We start from the raw sequence: 16,502 nt of genomic DNA on the forward strand, positions 1-16,502 counted from the left end.
ACCCCGGGGGCGGGGTTCGGGGGGGCGGGGCAGGGGTCCAGCGGGAGGTGACCGGGAGTGGCCAGGGCCCAGGTGGGGCGGAGCTGGACGGAGCCAGAGTCCCGGGGGGAGGGGCGTGGTCGGTTCCCTGGGGGACGTGGTCGGGCGGGGCTGGGTCCTGAGGGGTGGGACGGTGATCAAGGAATTCAGAAGCGCTTGTCTTTCACCAGGCCGTTCCTCAGCGGCTTCCTGGGGGCCAGAACCGGGCCCCGGTTAGCCCCTGGACCTCATAGCCCCGCACACCGCCCCATCTCGCCTGCATCGCGCTCCACATCCCTTTTTCCTGCCAGGCGGAGGCCCACCTGGGCCCTTCGTCCCTGCGCACGCGGCCGTAAGACCTTGCCTTCCGCCCAGTGGGCATGGCGTCCCGGCTCCTCCTCTCTCCTCCCACCTGAGCTACCCACGGCCGCGGGAGGGCAAAAGCCCTCCGCCTGATTTAACCCCACCACTTGAGTCTGGATAAACCCTGCACTTTATACTCCTCCCCTTCCAGAGAGTGGACAAAACTGGCCAGAGCTCCCTGACCCTGCGCCCAGAGTAGGGCTCCTCCCTGGCTCTGCTGTCCCGCGCTGGCTCACGGCCCAACCAGGAAAGCCTTCACAGCCCCTGTGATTCTCCGTCCACTGCCCTCTGTCCACATCTACCACAGCCCCTCCCTTCCTTCCACGTTCTGAGAACAAGTTATGCAGTGTTTTAAAAACTCAAATCAGTATGGTAAGTGTTCGGGTTAAGTCCAGAAAAGGCCCCTAATCTCTAAATAACGTATGGTTTACATATTTCAAACTGTCTATAAAGATGTCTTCTGGGGGCGCCTGGGTGGCTCAGTCGGTTAAGCGTCTGCCTTCGGCTCAGGTCCTGATCTCGGGGTCCTGGGATGGAGCCTTGCTCAGCAGGGAGTCTGCTTCTCCCTCCCTCTTTCCCTCTGTGCTCTTTCCCCCTCTCTTGCTCTCAAATAAAATCTTAAAAAAAGGGGGGGTCTTCTGCACCCCAACGTTCCAGAAAGTCGACACAGAGACTGCTGCTGTGCGCATCACCACTCGCCAAAAATTCCATTTTCCTGCCTGCGTTAGTGGCAGGTCTCAGGTTCCAGCTCGGGGTCTGCCCCGGCCACCTCACCAGATTCAACCAGGGTTTCCGTGCCTGCTCCTTGGTGCCTTTGTCAGCACCTACTGGTGCTGAAACAGCATCTTACTGGGGCTTACTGGTCAGGGCACCGGCTACTCCTGTTCCCGCTTAGGGGAGCCCCTCATGCCTTTGCACATCAGTCTATCCATGTCTTTGCAGCAGTGGATTCTGTGGTCCGGTTTACGTACAAATGTATTAGGTTTTCTGAGCCGGGACTATATTCTCACGATCTAGACCTCAGAAAGCACAGAGCGCTCACAGTTCGCCTGAGCCCCTCCCGGAAATCAACCTGGGTCTCTTGCTTCCATGTAGCACTTCGCACACATCTCGCTGGCATCTCCCACAGATCCTGGCACACGGGGGTGTTACCACCCCCTGCATCCCCTCGCCGTGCGGAGCACTCTAGCTCAGAGACCCTTTCATACACTAACCTACTTCCCTCGAGGTGACCGCAGCCACTTGAATTCATTCTTCCCTTGGGCTGGAGCCACTGGACGTCCCTTCCTGGGATCGTGCGTCCCACCCTCTGCCCACTTTTCCAAGGCTCGCTGCCCTTTCTCTCGCTGCTGCCACCAGCAGAAGCCCTTGATCTGTGAGGTTAGAGATATGGCCCCTAGAGATAAGCCCTCCGGTTGTCATCAGTTTTTGCCTGTTGGTGCTCTAGACGGAGCAGAGGTGGGGGCTTCCGGCTTCTGGACTCTTCTCCTAGCTCGACTGCTAGACGTCACAATCTCCCTTTTTGGCTCTGGTTTCATTTCCCAGCTTATGTTTTGCCTCGACATCTGATCCATGGGGGGTTTGCCTCTGGCTGACTAAAGATACACAAGTTTGTTCTTTTCTCCAGATGGTGACCAAGTATTCTGACAGCTCTTCCCTTCCAGTGATCTTTAGGACCGGAGTCTGTTCTATTTACGGACTCGGCTCTGTTCCGCCCCGTTTTAGTTCCTATACTTTTATAGCAGGTTTAATACATTCGAGGATCGGTACCCGGCCATGCATCTTTTTATCAGAACGTTCCCAGTGATGCTGGTTTATTTTTCTGTACAAGCTTCCAAGCATTGCTCCCTGCTCAAAACCAGGGATGGTATTTGATGAGGGGAAGGGGGGCTTCTCTGTGACGTCAGATTTGAGCTTTTCAGTTTCACTGCACCACGATGGGGAAAAGAGAATCAGGACAAGGGTGGAAACTGGAGGGAGATGAAGGCAGACAGCATCTCGGGAGGATTCTGGGTATTTCCTCAGAGGCGAGGAGGACAGGGAGTGAGGAGACTCCCTAGGGTGCGGCACTGTTTCCCTCCACTGCGATGGGCAAATGTTCCGGAGAGGTAGTTTGGGGAGGGAAGGGGGGCTGATTCCGGATAGTTTCACAGATGCTGGGAACGTCAAGCAGACCTGGAGACAGAGAACGGCGCGCAGAGGGGCACCGGGAGCTGGGGAGAAACTTGGAAGTCAGGTGGATTAAATGTAGGGGCTGCGGGAGGGGAGGCCGGCGGGGAAGTGGTGGGTGCCGCGGGGCCGGTCAGCAGACCCAGTGGGGTGGTCCCAGCAGCCCGAGGCAACAATGGGGGCTTCAGAGCGAGGGGCTGGGTCAGGACCAGGGCACGGGGCCCCTCCAGGGGGGCTGACGGCAGAGGCGGTGGTGGTGGTCCCCGAGGGTGGTCTGCCAGAGGCGCAGGGGCTCTGGGAGGGAGAGGGAGATGAGAGAAGCAGCTGGAAAGAATGAAGCTGGGCACCACGAGGAAAGGGGTGGTGCTACTCACAGGCCACGTGCTCCGTTTCCAGCTCCTGAGTTACTTTGCCGTGGTCTCAATCATTTCCTCACTGTTCTCATACCTTGCTGAATTTTCGTCTACGCAGCCTGCACGATCCCAGTTCTGGGTCCTGGAGATTTCCCCTGTGGCTGGGTTTGGTCAATTCTGAGAAACGTCCTGTGCTTAAAAAGAACATCTGTTCACCCTGCCTCTGACCTGCTCGATGAGGAGCGACGACTACTTTCCATGGTCCCGTCACGCTGAGATTTAGGGTTGTATCACGTGGAACGTCCCAGATCAAGGTTTACATCTGAATTTCTTTTCCTGTCCTTTTACTTGCAATGTTCACGTATCCTGGACTTGAAGTCTTTTAACCAGAGAAGAGGTGAATTAAAAAAAAATATATATATATGTATATATATATATATAGTGGGGCGCCTGGGTGGCTCAGTTGGTTGAGTATCTGACTCGGCTCAGGTCATGATCTCAGGGTCGTGGGATCAAGCCCCATGTCGGGGATCCACATTCAGCAGGGAGTCTGCGTGAGATTCCCTCCCTCTCTCCCCACCCCTCCCCGCTGCACTCTAAATAAATAAATAAATAAATAAATAAAATTTTATTTAAAATAAATAAAAACCCAATCTTGTAACCATCACGATTTTTCCACGCATGATTTGGCTGCGTAATATTTGAGAGTCTACTCTCTCGTTTTCCTTTCCTTAATCCTGCTTTTCCTAACCTTCTTTTTTTTTGCATTTATTTTGTTGTGCCTGTCCCGGGTTCCCCTCTGCACCCTACTAGCATTCACGGAAGTCTTTAATACAGCCTAAAGGTAACCCCCACCCTCTTGCAAAGTGCAAAGGCCCCAATCCCATCTCAGTACTAACTACTTCAGTTCTCATTTTTTTTAAGCTCAAATCAGGCATTTAAATTTTTTTATCCAGATATGCATCATTTCACCTGCCGGTCTACCTCTTGGGATAGCTTTCCTGTGTTTTGAAATACACCCCTCAAGCTCTGTGGGTGGGAAACTTTCCTAATTTTCGTTCTTGTGGGTGTCTTGTCTCTTGTTTTTAATTTAAAGATTTTATTTATTTATTATTTATTTTAAATATTTATTTGACAGAGAGCAAGCACAAAAAGGGGGAGCAGCAGGCAGAGGGAGAAGCAGGCTCCCCACTGAGTCAGGAGCCTGATGCGGGACTTGATCCCAGGGCCCCGGGATCAGAAGGCAGACGCTTAACCAACTGAGCACCCAGGTGCCCATTTCCTTAAGTAAACTCCACACTGAGAGTCATGTGTTCTACTGACAGAGCCAGCCAGGTGCCCTCGGGCAAATGTTCTCAAAATTGTGTATGAAATTCCCAGTTGCTGGTTCCTTCTTTTCAGCACTGGCCAGGATAGTTCCCTCCACACTCGTCCAGCATCCCTCACTGCTGTGCCATTGTCACACAGGCCATCTCTCCTGTGGCTGTTTTGCATTTTTCGCTACGATGTGTTTGGGGTGTGAATGCCTTTTTATTCACCCTCTTTCTGATTTACGTCGTTACATCTGGAAAATTCTCAGCACTGCGTCTTCTCTTGCCGTCGCCGCCTCCTATCCAAAGTCAACGAGGCCAGGTGTTTCTTGGAATTCTAGCCGTCCTTTCCAGCTGTGGTCGCTGTGACCTGGGTCACTTCTTCGCAGCTTTCAACTTCCTGATACCCTCTCCGGCAGCTTCTAATTGTAGGAGCCTTAACATCCACAGCGGGTTGAAGGGCGGTCCCCGCAGCCCAATCTCTGGAACCTGGGAATGTGACTTTATTAGGAACAAAAGCTCGCCACAGATATGACTGAGTGAGGGACTCCAGGCTGAGATCAGACTGGGGGGGGGGTGCTAAATCCGAAGACAAGTGTCCTTAGATAAGAGCCAGAGAGCAGAAGGTCACGTGAAGACAGAGAATGGACCCTGGAGGGACACGGCCACAAGCTAAGGGACAGTGGAGCCCCCGGAGGCTGGAAGAGACAAGGCAGGCTCCTCTGCCAGCAGCACGGCCCTGCTGACAGTGTTAGACTTCCAGGCTCCAGAACCGTGAGAGACAAACTTCCGCGGCTCTGAGGCCCCCCAACGCGTGGTACTTTGTTATGACAGAACTGGCAATGCACTGTGACATTCAATGTCATTTCTGATGCTCTTTCACGCCTTTTTTTTTTTTTTTTTTAAATAAGGTTTCTATTTCAGGGTGATCGTCAGTTTGCGGAGATGTTGCAAAGGCAGGACAGGGAGCCGTGGGGTCGCCCTCATGTGAGGGTAACAACCGCCTCACACCGCCACGTGCATTTGTCACAACTAGGAAACCAAGCCTGGGACAGTGCTATAAACGAAAAGCAGACCTCATTTGATTTCACCTGTTTTTCCGCAGACGTCCTTTTGCTGGCCCACCAGCCCATGCTGAGCTCAGCCACTGTGTCTTCGTCTCCTCTGATCGGGGACAGTTCCGCAGCTGCCTTGCTCTGCATGACCTGAGGGTCTGGAGGCGTCCTGACCGCTCTTCGTCAGCGTGTGACACATTCTCCTCGCTTCCTACCCCAGTCATACCCGACTGCGCTAACTCTGGCCAACCTCGGGGAACCGAGTTCTGCGGGTGATGACCACAGGGCTGGAGCATGGCTGCGCGTTCCCCGGCATGCCCTGTCCTCTCTGTGCGGAGGTCACACTCTCATCCTGCTGGATGTGCTGGCTATGCAGCACCCCCCACCCCCGACCCCACGTGCTGGCCGGGTGTCCTCAGGACAGACAGACTAGGGAGCCGCACCGAGTGGGGCTAGGTGGTCTGGACATCTCCACCAGGAGTTCACTGGTTTGCAGCAGGAAGATCTTTCCCATTTTTAGTTTTGGCCAAGCAGGAGCTCCCCTCTCCCACCCCCTGCTTTAGTCATTGCTTTCTCTGGAAGCCGCTAAGGGCTGGTCAGTCTCCTTGGTGAGACCTCATGGATGTCTTCATGGAATTCCCAACTCATGCTCCCTGGACAACGGACGATCGAACAGCCCCCAAATTAGACGCCTGATTCCCCTCCTCCCCTCGGTGGGTGCACATAGCCCTGCCCCAGCTCAGCCCCAATTTCCATCTCGTAAATGGCAGCTCGAGCCGGAAGTCTTGGATTGTCTTTGTTTCTTTTATTTCTGTTTCACCTAAAGCAAGTCTGCTCGGTCCTACAGCAGGGTTGGGATCTGACCACACTCGTCCTGGCTACGGCCCCTGTGCCCGCGTGCCCCGATGGCAGGGCCGGCCGCGTGGTGATCACTCACCCTCGCCCACATGTCCCCACACCAAGCAGCTGGGGGGACCTCACGGGCTGCCCAGGCCTCTCATGCCAGTGATCCCTGCTCGCCGGTCTGGTCCCTCTCGGGCCGGGTGCTGGCTTTGTGGCCTTGGCGCCCCCCACCTGCAGTTCCATGCTTGGAGGGTCCAAAGTGCCTTTCTTTCTGTGAACTGGCCAAAGAGCCCTCAGCTCTCCCCTCCGGCAACCCCCAGTTCTCTGCTCCCCTTCTTACGTATTCCAAGGAGATTTTCAAAATCTCTGCTTCTCTCTTCCTCCTCCGGGCCCATTCTGACTCACGTCTTCGAGCTCTGAGCACACTGCTTCCCTGAAAGCCCCTTTCTCAAGTTAGTCCTGGATGAGCCCCCCAGAAGCCAAATCACAGGGTCCACTGACTCAGTACCTTGCAAGCTGTCAGCAGCCCCCCACCCCGCTGCAGCTCAAACACCGCCTGTGTTGCCTCCGGGGCGCCGTCTACCCTAGACTCTGCTGGTCACCCCAACCTGCCTCCATTCACTCCTGGGGCTGCTCCAGGCTGGGGGCGTTGGACACCATGTGGCTTACGACCTGGGGCTGGCGAGTCCTGGGGGTCCTACCTCCATGTGCTTGATGAGGCCCCTTTGTCCCTCCTTCCCTAGGATTCCTGCCTGAGCCCCCAGGGGGCTCGACTGCTTGACTGACCGGTGGGCTGCCCTGCTGGACCTCAAGGCCAGGGAGCGTCAACACGGACTGAGCGTGGGCTCTCTGGGCCACCATGGCTCCCCCCCTCCCACCTCCACTGCCAGCTGCTTAGAGGCTCCGCCCTGGCCTGGCTCACGGCTGCTCACCCACTGGACCAGTGACTCAGCTTGGCCCTTGCGCTCCTATCACTGAGACCCTGATTCTCCGCCCTTGCCAACCTGGCCCACCCCCAGGCCGCTCTACCCACTTCCTGTCTGACCTGAGGGCATCTAACTCTGTCGCTGACCTTCCACGCCTTTATTGCAGTCTCTTTGGAACGGAGGCTCTGGGGGGCAGCGTCCGTGGCGCGGCGGCATCACCCGCTGCCTGGTCTCCAGGGCCGGCCCCCAGAGCGCGCGCGGCCGGACAGACGCGGCTAAAGGAATGAACCAGGGCGGCGGCCCCTCCACACTCACTCAGCTTTGCTGGGCTTGGGGCTCGGGGCCTCTGCCGCGTCGTATTCCCGCACGTCCTTCAGTTCGCGTACCTGGCCCGTCAACACCTTGGCAGCAAAGGCCACGATGTACTGTGGGGGAGGGGGCACAGGTGAGAAAAAGCCACCTCCCTGACCCTGCTGCCCTCCCGATGGCCGTGTGCTCCTGCCACCGGCCCTTTGCACGTGCTGTTCCCGGGGCCGAGCATGCCTTTCCCTGGGCATGCCTGAGAAGGGCCTGCGCCTGGACCACTGCTTGGGGACCGCCAACCGGGCGGGCAAGGAGCGCGGGCTGCCGACTCACCAGGAACCAGTAGAGGTTCATGAGGGTGAGCAATAGAAGGAGCGCGTTGAAGAAGAAGTAGAAGGGGATGTCGGGCACCGAGCGCAGGCTGCTGTGGCACGTGGCGTACAGAACCTTGAGCGGGAACCAGTAGAGGCGGAACCAGAACCTGCAGCGGGGAGGGGGGCTTGGGGAAGCTGCTGGGGACAGGGGGAGGTGTGCCCCCCCAGCCCCGGAGCCCTGTGCTGTCCCATTTGGACTCATCCATCTGTCCCTGCACACCCCCACCCATCCCTGTCCCCCTGCCCCCTCCTTGCCCACCTGTCTCTTTTTTTTTTTTTTTAAATTTTTTTTTTTTTTTTTTTTTTTTTTTTTTTTTTTTTTTTTTTTTTTTTTTTTTTTTTTTTTTNCACCCCTTCACACCAGCCCCACCCCTTCTCACCAGCCCCACCCCCTTCCCTGCCCCCTCACCAGCTGAGGCTGAAGCTGAGGCAGCCCAGGTCAGCGGCCAAGGCGTGGAGCCGGTGGTGGGAGCCTCCTCGGGACTTGAAGTAGACGTTGAGCTTGGTGAACTCCAGCTGCACGTCGCTAACGTCATGCAGGAAGAGCACGAGGATGCCCACATTGTGGTACCTGGGGAGGGGAGTGGGATAGGAGAGGAGAGAGGGTGGGTTACACTGGGGACCCTCACCCACCCAAGCCTCCTGTGGGTCCCCTTCAAAGCTGTCCTCCCTGGCCCACGTGATCTGCCCATTCCCCCACCGGGCCAGGTCAGTGGCAGCACCCAAGCTGTGCCTGCCCCCTGGCGGCCCCACCCACTGCCTCACTGTCCCCAGGTGACCCAGGAGCCTCCCTGCAAGTTCCTTATCTGCCCCTCTTCGTCTCTGTGAACCCAGACCCTCAGTGGCCTGGGCCATTTTGCATCCAGATCCCCCGCAAGTTTGTCTCTCACCTCCAACATCACTGCCACGCTGACCCTCCTCGGTCTGTTTGTTTAACCTGAACATTGCTGCAATCTGCAGACCTGCCTAGGAAAATCCCCACCAGGCTCTAAAGAAGCCCGAAGGCCGTCCCCCCATCCCTCCCCAGCATTCCACCTGACAGCTGCTTGGGCCACTGGACTTGAATTCAGCCTGGACATGGCTGGGCACCTCTCTCACTCTGCCCTCCTGACAGCTCACATGCCACAGGCCCTTTGCACATGCTGTTCCCATTGCCTAACACGCACCTCCCCAGTGTTCATGGAGCCTTCCTTCACCTTTCAGACTTTGCTTACCTGTCACCCAACCACCCACACCTCACCACCCCCACGGTCCTTATCTTCCGACTTGATTCTTCTCCATAGTTATCACCTTCAAACAAACTGTTAGTTCTTTTCTTGTCTGTTTGCTTGTTTGGGTTTTATCATCTGATTTTACTTAGAGCAGTGCGATCTTACAGAACTTTCTAGAATGCTAGGAATGTTCTAAACCTGCATTGTCCAGTGTGAGAGCCAGCAGCCACGTGTGACCGCTGAGCAGCTGACATGCGACTAGTGTGGCTGCAGGACAGAATGTGCGCCTTTATTTCAGTTTAGTTAAAGCTGCCGTAGGCCCCGGCGGCCAGCAGCTGGCCTCCTAGAGGCGGAGAGCAGCCCGTCCAACAGGAACAGCATGGAAAGCGTGTATATTATTTCAGATTCTCTATCAGCCGTATTTAAAACAGGAGGTAAAGAAGAGATACAATTAAGTTTAATGCTATCTTCTAATTAACTGTAAGTCCAAAACACTGTCATCTTCACATGTGACCAATACAACAAAAGCCCTGGCGAGAGAGTCACTGTCCGCTGCCTTTGAAACACAGGGTGGATCTTACACGCACAGCAGGTTGAGGGAGAGACGGGCTGCATCTGAGGCCCTCAGGGGCCGCGTGTGGTGGCCACAGTGGATTCTAGAATGCCAGGGTGGGTCTGCTGTGTTCCTAGCCATACCCCCGCAGCAGCCGGGCATGGCCAGCGGCCCAGTAAACACTTGCAAAGTGTCCCGGCCAAGGCTGCCACCGGGTTGGAGGGGCCGGAGGGGGATGGATGGGGTAGGAGCAGGCTGGGGGTTCTCTGCCCCTGATAACACCCCATCCTTCTGCAGTCTCTCACCCACCCACCCCCACGGATACCCACCGTGGCCCCCACCAGCCTCCCCTCTGTGCTCATGCTATGCCCTCTGCCCCCTGCCCGTGCCCAGACTCACCGGAAGGCATAGGAGGAGACGATGAGGACCAGGGTGACCACGTGGTGCACGAGCATGACCACCGAGTCCTTGCGCCAGGCGTCCATGTACAGCGTGGCATAGATGGAGTGGCCGTAAAAGCTTCCTTGCAGCAGGTAGGCGGCTGCGATGTCCCGGGGCACCGCCATGCCCGGCGTCCAGTCTGGGGAGAGCAGGCCCGTGTTGTCAGCGGCCGACGGGAGCCCCCAGCTGGGGCGCAACCTCCATAAGCCGCGACGTGCTGCCCACTTCTGCAGGCGCGCTGGCCGCAGCTCTTCTCCTCCCACTCTCTCCCCGTTGTTTTTTACGAATGGGTGTTCTTTTTTTTGGAGTGGTTCTAGATTTATGGAAAAGGGTGCTCCTCCCCCGACAGCTGTCCCTTGCAGGAGGTCCAACTCTGGCTTGGGTTCCCCTTCCCGTCTTCTCTTACTCATCAGGCTCTCTGGAGGCAGCAACAATGCCCGGTCCTGGGCTCTCCCATCCTGGCAATACCCCCTCACCCCCCCACCCCGGTGGGATGGAGGCTGCCACCTGCCTCACTGTGCCAGGCGGGGCCACCGAGGCAGAAAGCCTACCGGCCAATGCCATTGGGGATGGGCTGTCCCACTCAGTGGGGTGTGGTTCCCCTCTACCTGCTCCTGCGGCCACCCCACTCCTCCTGGCACCCGTGCCCACCCACTCAGGCTTTACCCCCCCCCTCCGGTGACACTGACCCCCGGCTCTCACCGTTTCCTCTCTCAGGACCATCACCAAGAGGCCCCTGCCTGCATCGATCTGGACTTCCCTGGCCACTCCTTCTCTGCTCATCCCCCAAAACGGCTGCCCTGGGCTCCCTCCAGGGCCTCCTGCCTCTAGCCTTAGAGACCCAGAGCCAGACCCTCATACCCCCTGGAGCCTGGCTGTCCCCTAACACCCCCACCCCCGGCGACAATTCTTCATCTGCGCCTTGACCCCTCATGCAACAGGGACCCACCCACGTAGACCCCCGATGGGGGTCCCTCTCCGTCCAGGCCTCTGCTCACTTCCCCTGCCCTCGCCATCCTGACCCTGATCCAGGCACCACTGTCTCCCACTCGGCTCGGCCCCAGCTTCTCCTGGCCTTCCTGAGCCTGTCCCCGACTGTCCCCCCTCCCCACAGTGGCCGCAGCGGCCGTGAGCATGCGAGCCCCATGCCCCAGCAAGTCTGCTCCTAGTGAGGTGCTCAAGGGAGCTAAAACCAGGGCTCCTTGCACACACGCGTGCACAGCAGCACCGCTGGCCGCCACCAAACGGTGCAAGCAACACAAGCGGCCATCAATGCGCGAGTGGGTGAGCAAAACGTGGTCCCTCCACCCAGCGGAATCCTAGCCAGCCGCACAGGCAGCGAGGCACAGACACCCACTACGGCGCGGATGAACCCCAAAACAAGACGCTGAGTGAAAGAAGCGTGACACAAAAGGTCACATAGTGCATAATCCCTTTCCATGTCTAGGAAAGGTCCAGAACAGGCAAATCGGTAGAGACAGAAAGCAGATCCGAGGGCAGGGAGCTGGGGGAGGGGGAGTGACTGCCCGCGGGGTCGGGTCTCCTTCTGGGGGCGATGGGGGCACAACACGGTGAGTGTGCTACGTGCCACTGAACTGACCACTCGAACACGGCGAATATTTAAACACTACGGGAAATCACGTACCACGTGAACGCTGACACCTCAGCCATTTCTACGCTCGGTAGCGTGACTGTGCGGACAGTGTGGTGCGGCCACCCCCGGAGCGCTGCTCGTGCTGCACACCTGGACCTCTGTGCCCGCTCCGCACCGGCTCCCCGTGCCCCCCACCCCCAGCCCCGGCTCCTGCTCCACGAGTCCGGCTACTCCAGGGACCTCGCGCAGGCAGACAGTACCGGCGGCTGCAAATTACGCTGACTTGGCATCGTGCATCTTCTACCTAATTAAAAAAATGCGACGCTCCCCTCAACAGATTAGATCTCCTCCCAGCACTTTGTCAGGTCCAGGGGCTCCTCAAAGTCTGAACGCTTCGGCAGGGCCCTCCGTCCGAGTTTCGTGAGGATGTCGCAGCCGGCAGAGGCCCCCCCAACACGCACGCCTGCAGGGTGCTTCTGTCCCCCTTGAGAAGAAGGGCTGTAGCGGCCCGTCAGGGCACACAGCCGGCCCGCTCTGCAAACAGGACACCGAATTTTCCACCGATCGATCTCACTGGCAAGACTTTTACCATTGGGTGAGGGTCCCCCTCCAGCCTCGAGCCCCAGATCTGGGGCGGGGTAGGGAGAGTACGGCACACACAGGATCCCCCGTCCAGACTCCGTCTGCGCCTCCCCGCTCGCTCGGCGGGGCGGGGGGGGCCACGGAGCCCCAGCCTGCTCTCTGCGTTCACATCCTACCTGCTTCCTGTCACCCCCACCGCATCCCCCTCCCCGGCCTCTGGGAACAGCGCCCCCTGTGTCCCAAACCCAACTCCTGCTCTCCCTGAAACCTGCCCCCTATCCTGGATCCCAGCCCCTGGTGTCATCCCCACCCTCCCTGCTCACCCCTGCCTCTGGCTTGACAATGAATCCTATCAGGTCTGCCTTCAAAACATTTCTCAAACCACCCACTTCTCTCCCATTCTGGACCTCGTCCTGGGCAGAGCCCCCTTGTGACCCGGCTCCTGCCCTCAGTCCCCTACTCAGTTGGGCCTGTCAGTATCCCCCCTCTGCTCACAGCCCTCTGGTAGATACCCCCTGTCCCGGGGGGCTCCTCGCTGCCTCTGAGCATTTGCCAAGAGTGTGCCCGTCCCACAGGGGCCTTTGCATTTCCTATCTGCCCCAGGCACCTCCAGGTCCCCATGCAAAGGTCACTTTTGGTGGGGCCGTCCTCATCTCTGTAGAACATTCCCCGCTCCCCCCCGGAGTTTTCTCATCAGCTGTTAACAGATTTTGTACTTTCTTGTCACCACAAGACATCAAGGCGGGGGGCTTTCTCTGGAGCACTCACAGCTGTGTCAGCACAGTGCCTGGTACACAGTAGGTGCCCAATAAGTACACATGCAAAGCAGCAGCTCACCTGCAAGCATGTTATCACAGCATAATTTAAAAGAAAAAGCCAGAGGCAACTCCATGCCTGAAACTGACAGGGATCCATCGTGGTTCATTCACACAAAGGGAAATTGAATGACAACTAAAACCTGCCCTCTAGAGATTTATAACAAGGGCAATGCACGTGAGGAGAGCGGCCATGTGGGTGACACAGTCCTACCAAGACAGACAGGTGCCCAGCAAACGTGGTGCTTGTCACCGGCACACCAAAACACAGAAGCTCTGTGCTCAGCCCTCGGATGGGAGCGTGGGGCTTGGTGCCACCAGGAGGCTTCAGAAACTGTTAACGTCCCGTGGCAGGAAACACGTCTGTGTGTGTCCCTGGTACCCAGCCTGGGTGGTCAGCACAGGAATAGAGAAATCCCGACACCCCCACCACAGAGCAGGTTTTCTAGAACAGACTTCCTGCGAGTGATAAAGGACACTGCAGCCACCCTCCTCCTGCCTATCCCACCAAACTCAGGCCTTGACAACTCCTACATCTAATCCAATCAATGGATGCAGCCATTTCTCACCATTTTTATCTCTTCACCAAGCTGGTCCAAGGCACATTAGCCCTCATCTCCCCACTGGGCCACTTCCTTCCTTATCCAAGGCTCTCCTGCCTCCACATGGCAGCCAGAAGCTTTTTACGATCCACAAACCCATCCCATTTAGAATGAAACTCAAACTCCTCCTACCCTTCTCTCATCCTCACGTGCCAAGCTCATGCAGGCCCCAGGGCCTTTGCACATGCTGTCCCAGACACTGGAATGCCCACCTGGGTCCATACAAGGGGTGACCTCATTCAGGACATCTCCCTGGGCCCTAATAGCACCAGGTCCTAAACAGGACCCTTTCCTGTCCCCAGAGCCCTTTAGGCACCCTTGTCTTGGGGCTACCTTGGGGTGGCCCTGTCTCAGGGCAGACATCCAGCATGAGATGTGTGATGAGTGTCCAGATCCGCCATGCAGAGCAGAACCCTCCCCCACCCTGCTGTGTCTGGCAGGGCCCCTACCGTAGAAGACAGAGGGTGGGTCGTGAAAAAAGGGGTAGTCGGTCCCGAAGAGCAGGTAGGCGCTGTAGCTCCAGGCGCCCAGATAGAAGAGAAACTTCCAGGCACTCTCAGGCATCTTGGCGGCATCTCTAGGCTGGAGGCGGCACCGCTTGGCCAGGGGCTATGGATGAGAAGGCGGGTGGCCATCAGTGCTGGGGGCCAAGGGCCGGGGACCACTCTTCCAGGGTGGGGAAAGCCAGGCTCAGGGGCTCTCCAGGCTGGGCGGTGTTGGGGAGGGCCCAGCCCCAGCACCCACTGCGGCCTGAAGCGTAACCGGAGTCCACGTGCGCCAGCCAAGGGCTAAACTTAGTTCCCAGCTGTCCGGAGCAGTGTGGGGAGGAGAATGGGGGGAGACCTGAGGGAAACATAAGGGAAGGCCGTGGCGACAAGGAGGGGGACATGTGAGTAGAGTGCAAGGGAGACCAATGGGGCCAGCCCAGAGGAGACGGGGGACTTGGGGGTCCCAGAGGGAGCTGGGGCTATACCAGGGAGAAGGGGGATTAAAGAGAAGATATGGAGGGGCCTGTAGGGGTGAAGCTGTGAAGAGAGCATGGAGGTGAGTATGGGGGCATCTGGGAGAAGACGGGGAGGCTGGAACCCCAAGTGACCCCCATTGGGGAGAAACCTGAGGAGAAGGGGTACGTCAGAGGGAGAATTTGGGGGTAGACTAGAGAGAAAAAGAAGTTGGGGAAGATGGGGTAGGTAGGTGGGGGAGAGCATGAGAATGGGGGGGCGGGGACAAAGAAGGAGAGAATGGGGTAGAGACAGAAGGGGCAGGGCAGGGGAAGGATGTACAATGAGATAGGGGACCTGAACTGAGCCACCTAAGGACACACCAGGGAGGACTGGAAGGAAGAGAGGTCATGTAACACCGAGGTATGGAGGAATTTGTGGGGCACAGCTCCCTGGGAGTCCAGGAGCGGGGGCCTCCAGCTCCCTGGGGGCGGGGCTCCAGAGCTGCTGGGTCAAGCCCGCCCCCTTCCCCCTAGAAGAGGCTTGAGGGGGCCGGAGCACCAACAGTTGCCACGGAGACAGCCAGAGCCAGTTTCAGTCACCCCTGGCAACCAGGCGGCTGCCAAGAAGATGAGCTTTGGAAGAAAGGGCAGCCCCTCCACCCGTTTCTTGGGAAGGGCGAGCCTGGAACTGCTGTCGCCCCACCCAGACTGGCCGGACTGGCCGGAGCTCCAGGGATTCCAAAAGGGAGGTGCACATGCTCTTGCTGTCCCCCACCAGGCTCCCTCATCGCCAAGCCTCCTCCTCCGGGAGGGAGACGGCTCCACTCTGGTTGTCCCAGAGCGACCACATCCCCTCCTGGGCTCTGACCCTCAACCTTCTGCACCTTCCACTTCCCAGCTGGAAACTGGGAAAGCAGGGGTACCAACAACGCTAGATGGGGACAAACGCTGACCCGTGGAGGGGCCCTCATTCCCCTTCCCTGGAGAAGGGTGGTGGCTGGGGTCTCTTCCCCATGTGGGTGATAGGGGATGGTGGTGGGGGCAGTGGCCTCCAAACAACACCCTATCCTTGACTTAACAAGGGCCAGCCTCTTCCCAGCCAGCAGAGAAAGGCTCCTTTGTTGGCGCCGGACTCTCTGTCCCTGCAGCCCCTGCCACCTCCGGCCAGATCGGGGCGGGGTGACCCCAGTCAGTACATGGGGGAGTCGCAGCCAAGCTAGGGGCCCAAATGCCTTCCCACCAGTTCCCACAGCAGCGACCCCTCCCAAAGGATGGGAGGGAGGCCAGGAGCCAATGTCACCCACAGGGTCACTCTCCAATTGGGGCGGTAGCCTCCCCAGACTCGCTAGAAACTGGGCAAGTCGGACGCAGCCCCTTGGAGGCAGCCCAGTCCAGCTCTGAAGACCCAGGCCCTGCCACCTCCCAAGACTGCGACCACCGGCGTGGCCAGGGAGTCCAGGCCTTTGCCTCCCCAGGTCGGAGGGTGGCGCTGACTCGAGACATGCGCGAGGCCTCTTCCCGGGAGCCGCGCACAAGTCCGCTCCGTCGCCGCGTGGACCTCGGGCCCCGCTCCGGGACCGGGCGCGCCCTGCATGGCCCCGAGGCGAAAGGCGCAGGCGGCTTCTGTGCCCATAGCCCACCCCGCCCGCGTCCTACGCTCCTCGGTCCCCGCTTCGGCCCTGCCCGAAAGCTCGCGAGGTGGCCCGGGCCCTCCCACCGGCCGGGGCCCCCTTGTCCCTCACCGGCCGGCATAAGTCAGCCCCAGGTCCCCCACATCTTGAACACCCCATCCGTGCGGGGACCCCCACGTCCCGGGCTTCCTCCAGCTTGGCCACACCCCCGCATCCACCCCACCCCCACCCCTCTCAGCCCAAAGGGGGACGAGCTCCTCCAGCCCGAGGCCCCCACTACCAGGGATCCGGCCTGTAGAGGCAGCAGAAAGGGGTACCCGAGGGCCCGGGGTCCGTGTCTGGGCCCCCCATAACAACCCGGCCCCCCAGCCCGCCGCCCCACGTCCCGGCCCCCGGCGGCACTGACCCGAAAGAGG

General features: G+C 58.5%; 1 protein-coding gene across 2 annotated transcripts; it reads right to left on the minus strand.

Moving 5' to 3' along the window:
• Positions 1-6: 6 nt before the first annotated feature.
• CERS1 (ceramide synthase 1) lies at positions 7-14,121 on the minus strand. Of its 2 annotated transcripts, XM_011222316.3 has the most exons (6): positions 13,962-14,121; positions 9,878-10,058; positions 8,124-8,285; positions 7,674-7,821; positions 7,353-7,462; positions 7-228 (listed from the first exon to the last, which is right to left on the minus strand). In XM_011222316.3, the coding sequence occupies exons 1-6, from the start codon at positions 14,074-14,076 to the stop codon at positions 186-188; spliced, it is 759 nt and encodes a 252-aa protein (XP_011220618.1). In that variant the 5' UTR covers positions 14,077-14,121; the 3' UTR covers positions 7-185. The 2 variants fall into 2 exon arrangements, with proteins under 2 accessions (XP_011220618.1, XP_011220627.1); XM_011222325.2 differs by lacking the exon at positions 7-228 and having other exon boundaries at positions 7,349-7,462.
• Between the last annotated feature and the right edge of the window lie 2,381 nt (positions 14,122-16,502).

Source organism: Ailuropoda melanoleuca, chromosome 4 (genome assembly GCF_002007445.2).
Source record: "Ailuropoda melanoleuca isolate Jingjing chromosome 4, ASM200744v2, whole genome shotgun sequence".
Classification (NCBI taxonomy): domain Eukaryota; kingdom Metazoa; phylum Chordata; class Mammalia; order Carnivora; family Ursidae; genus Ailuropoda; species Ailuropoda melanoleuca.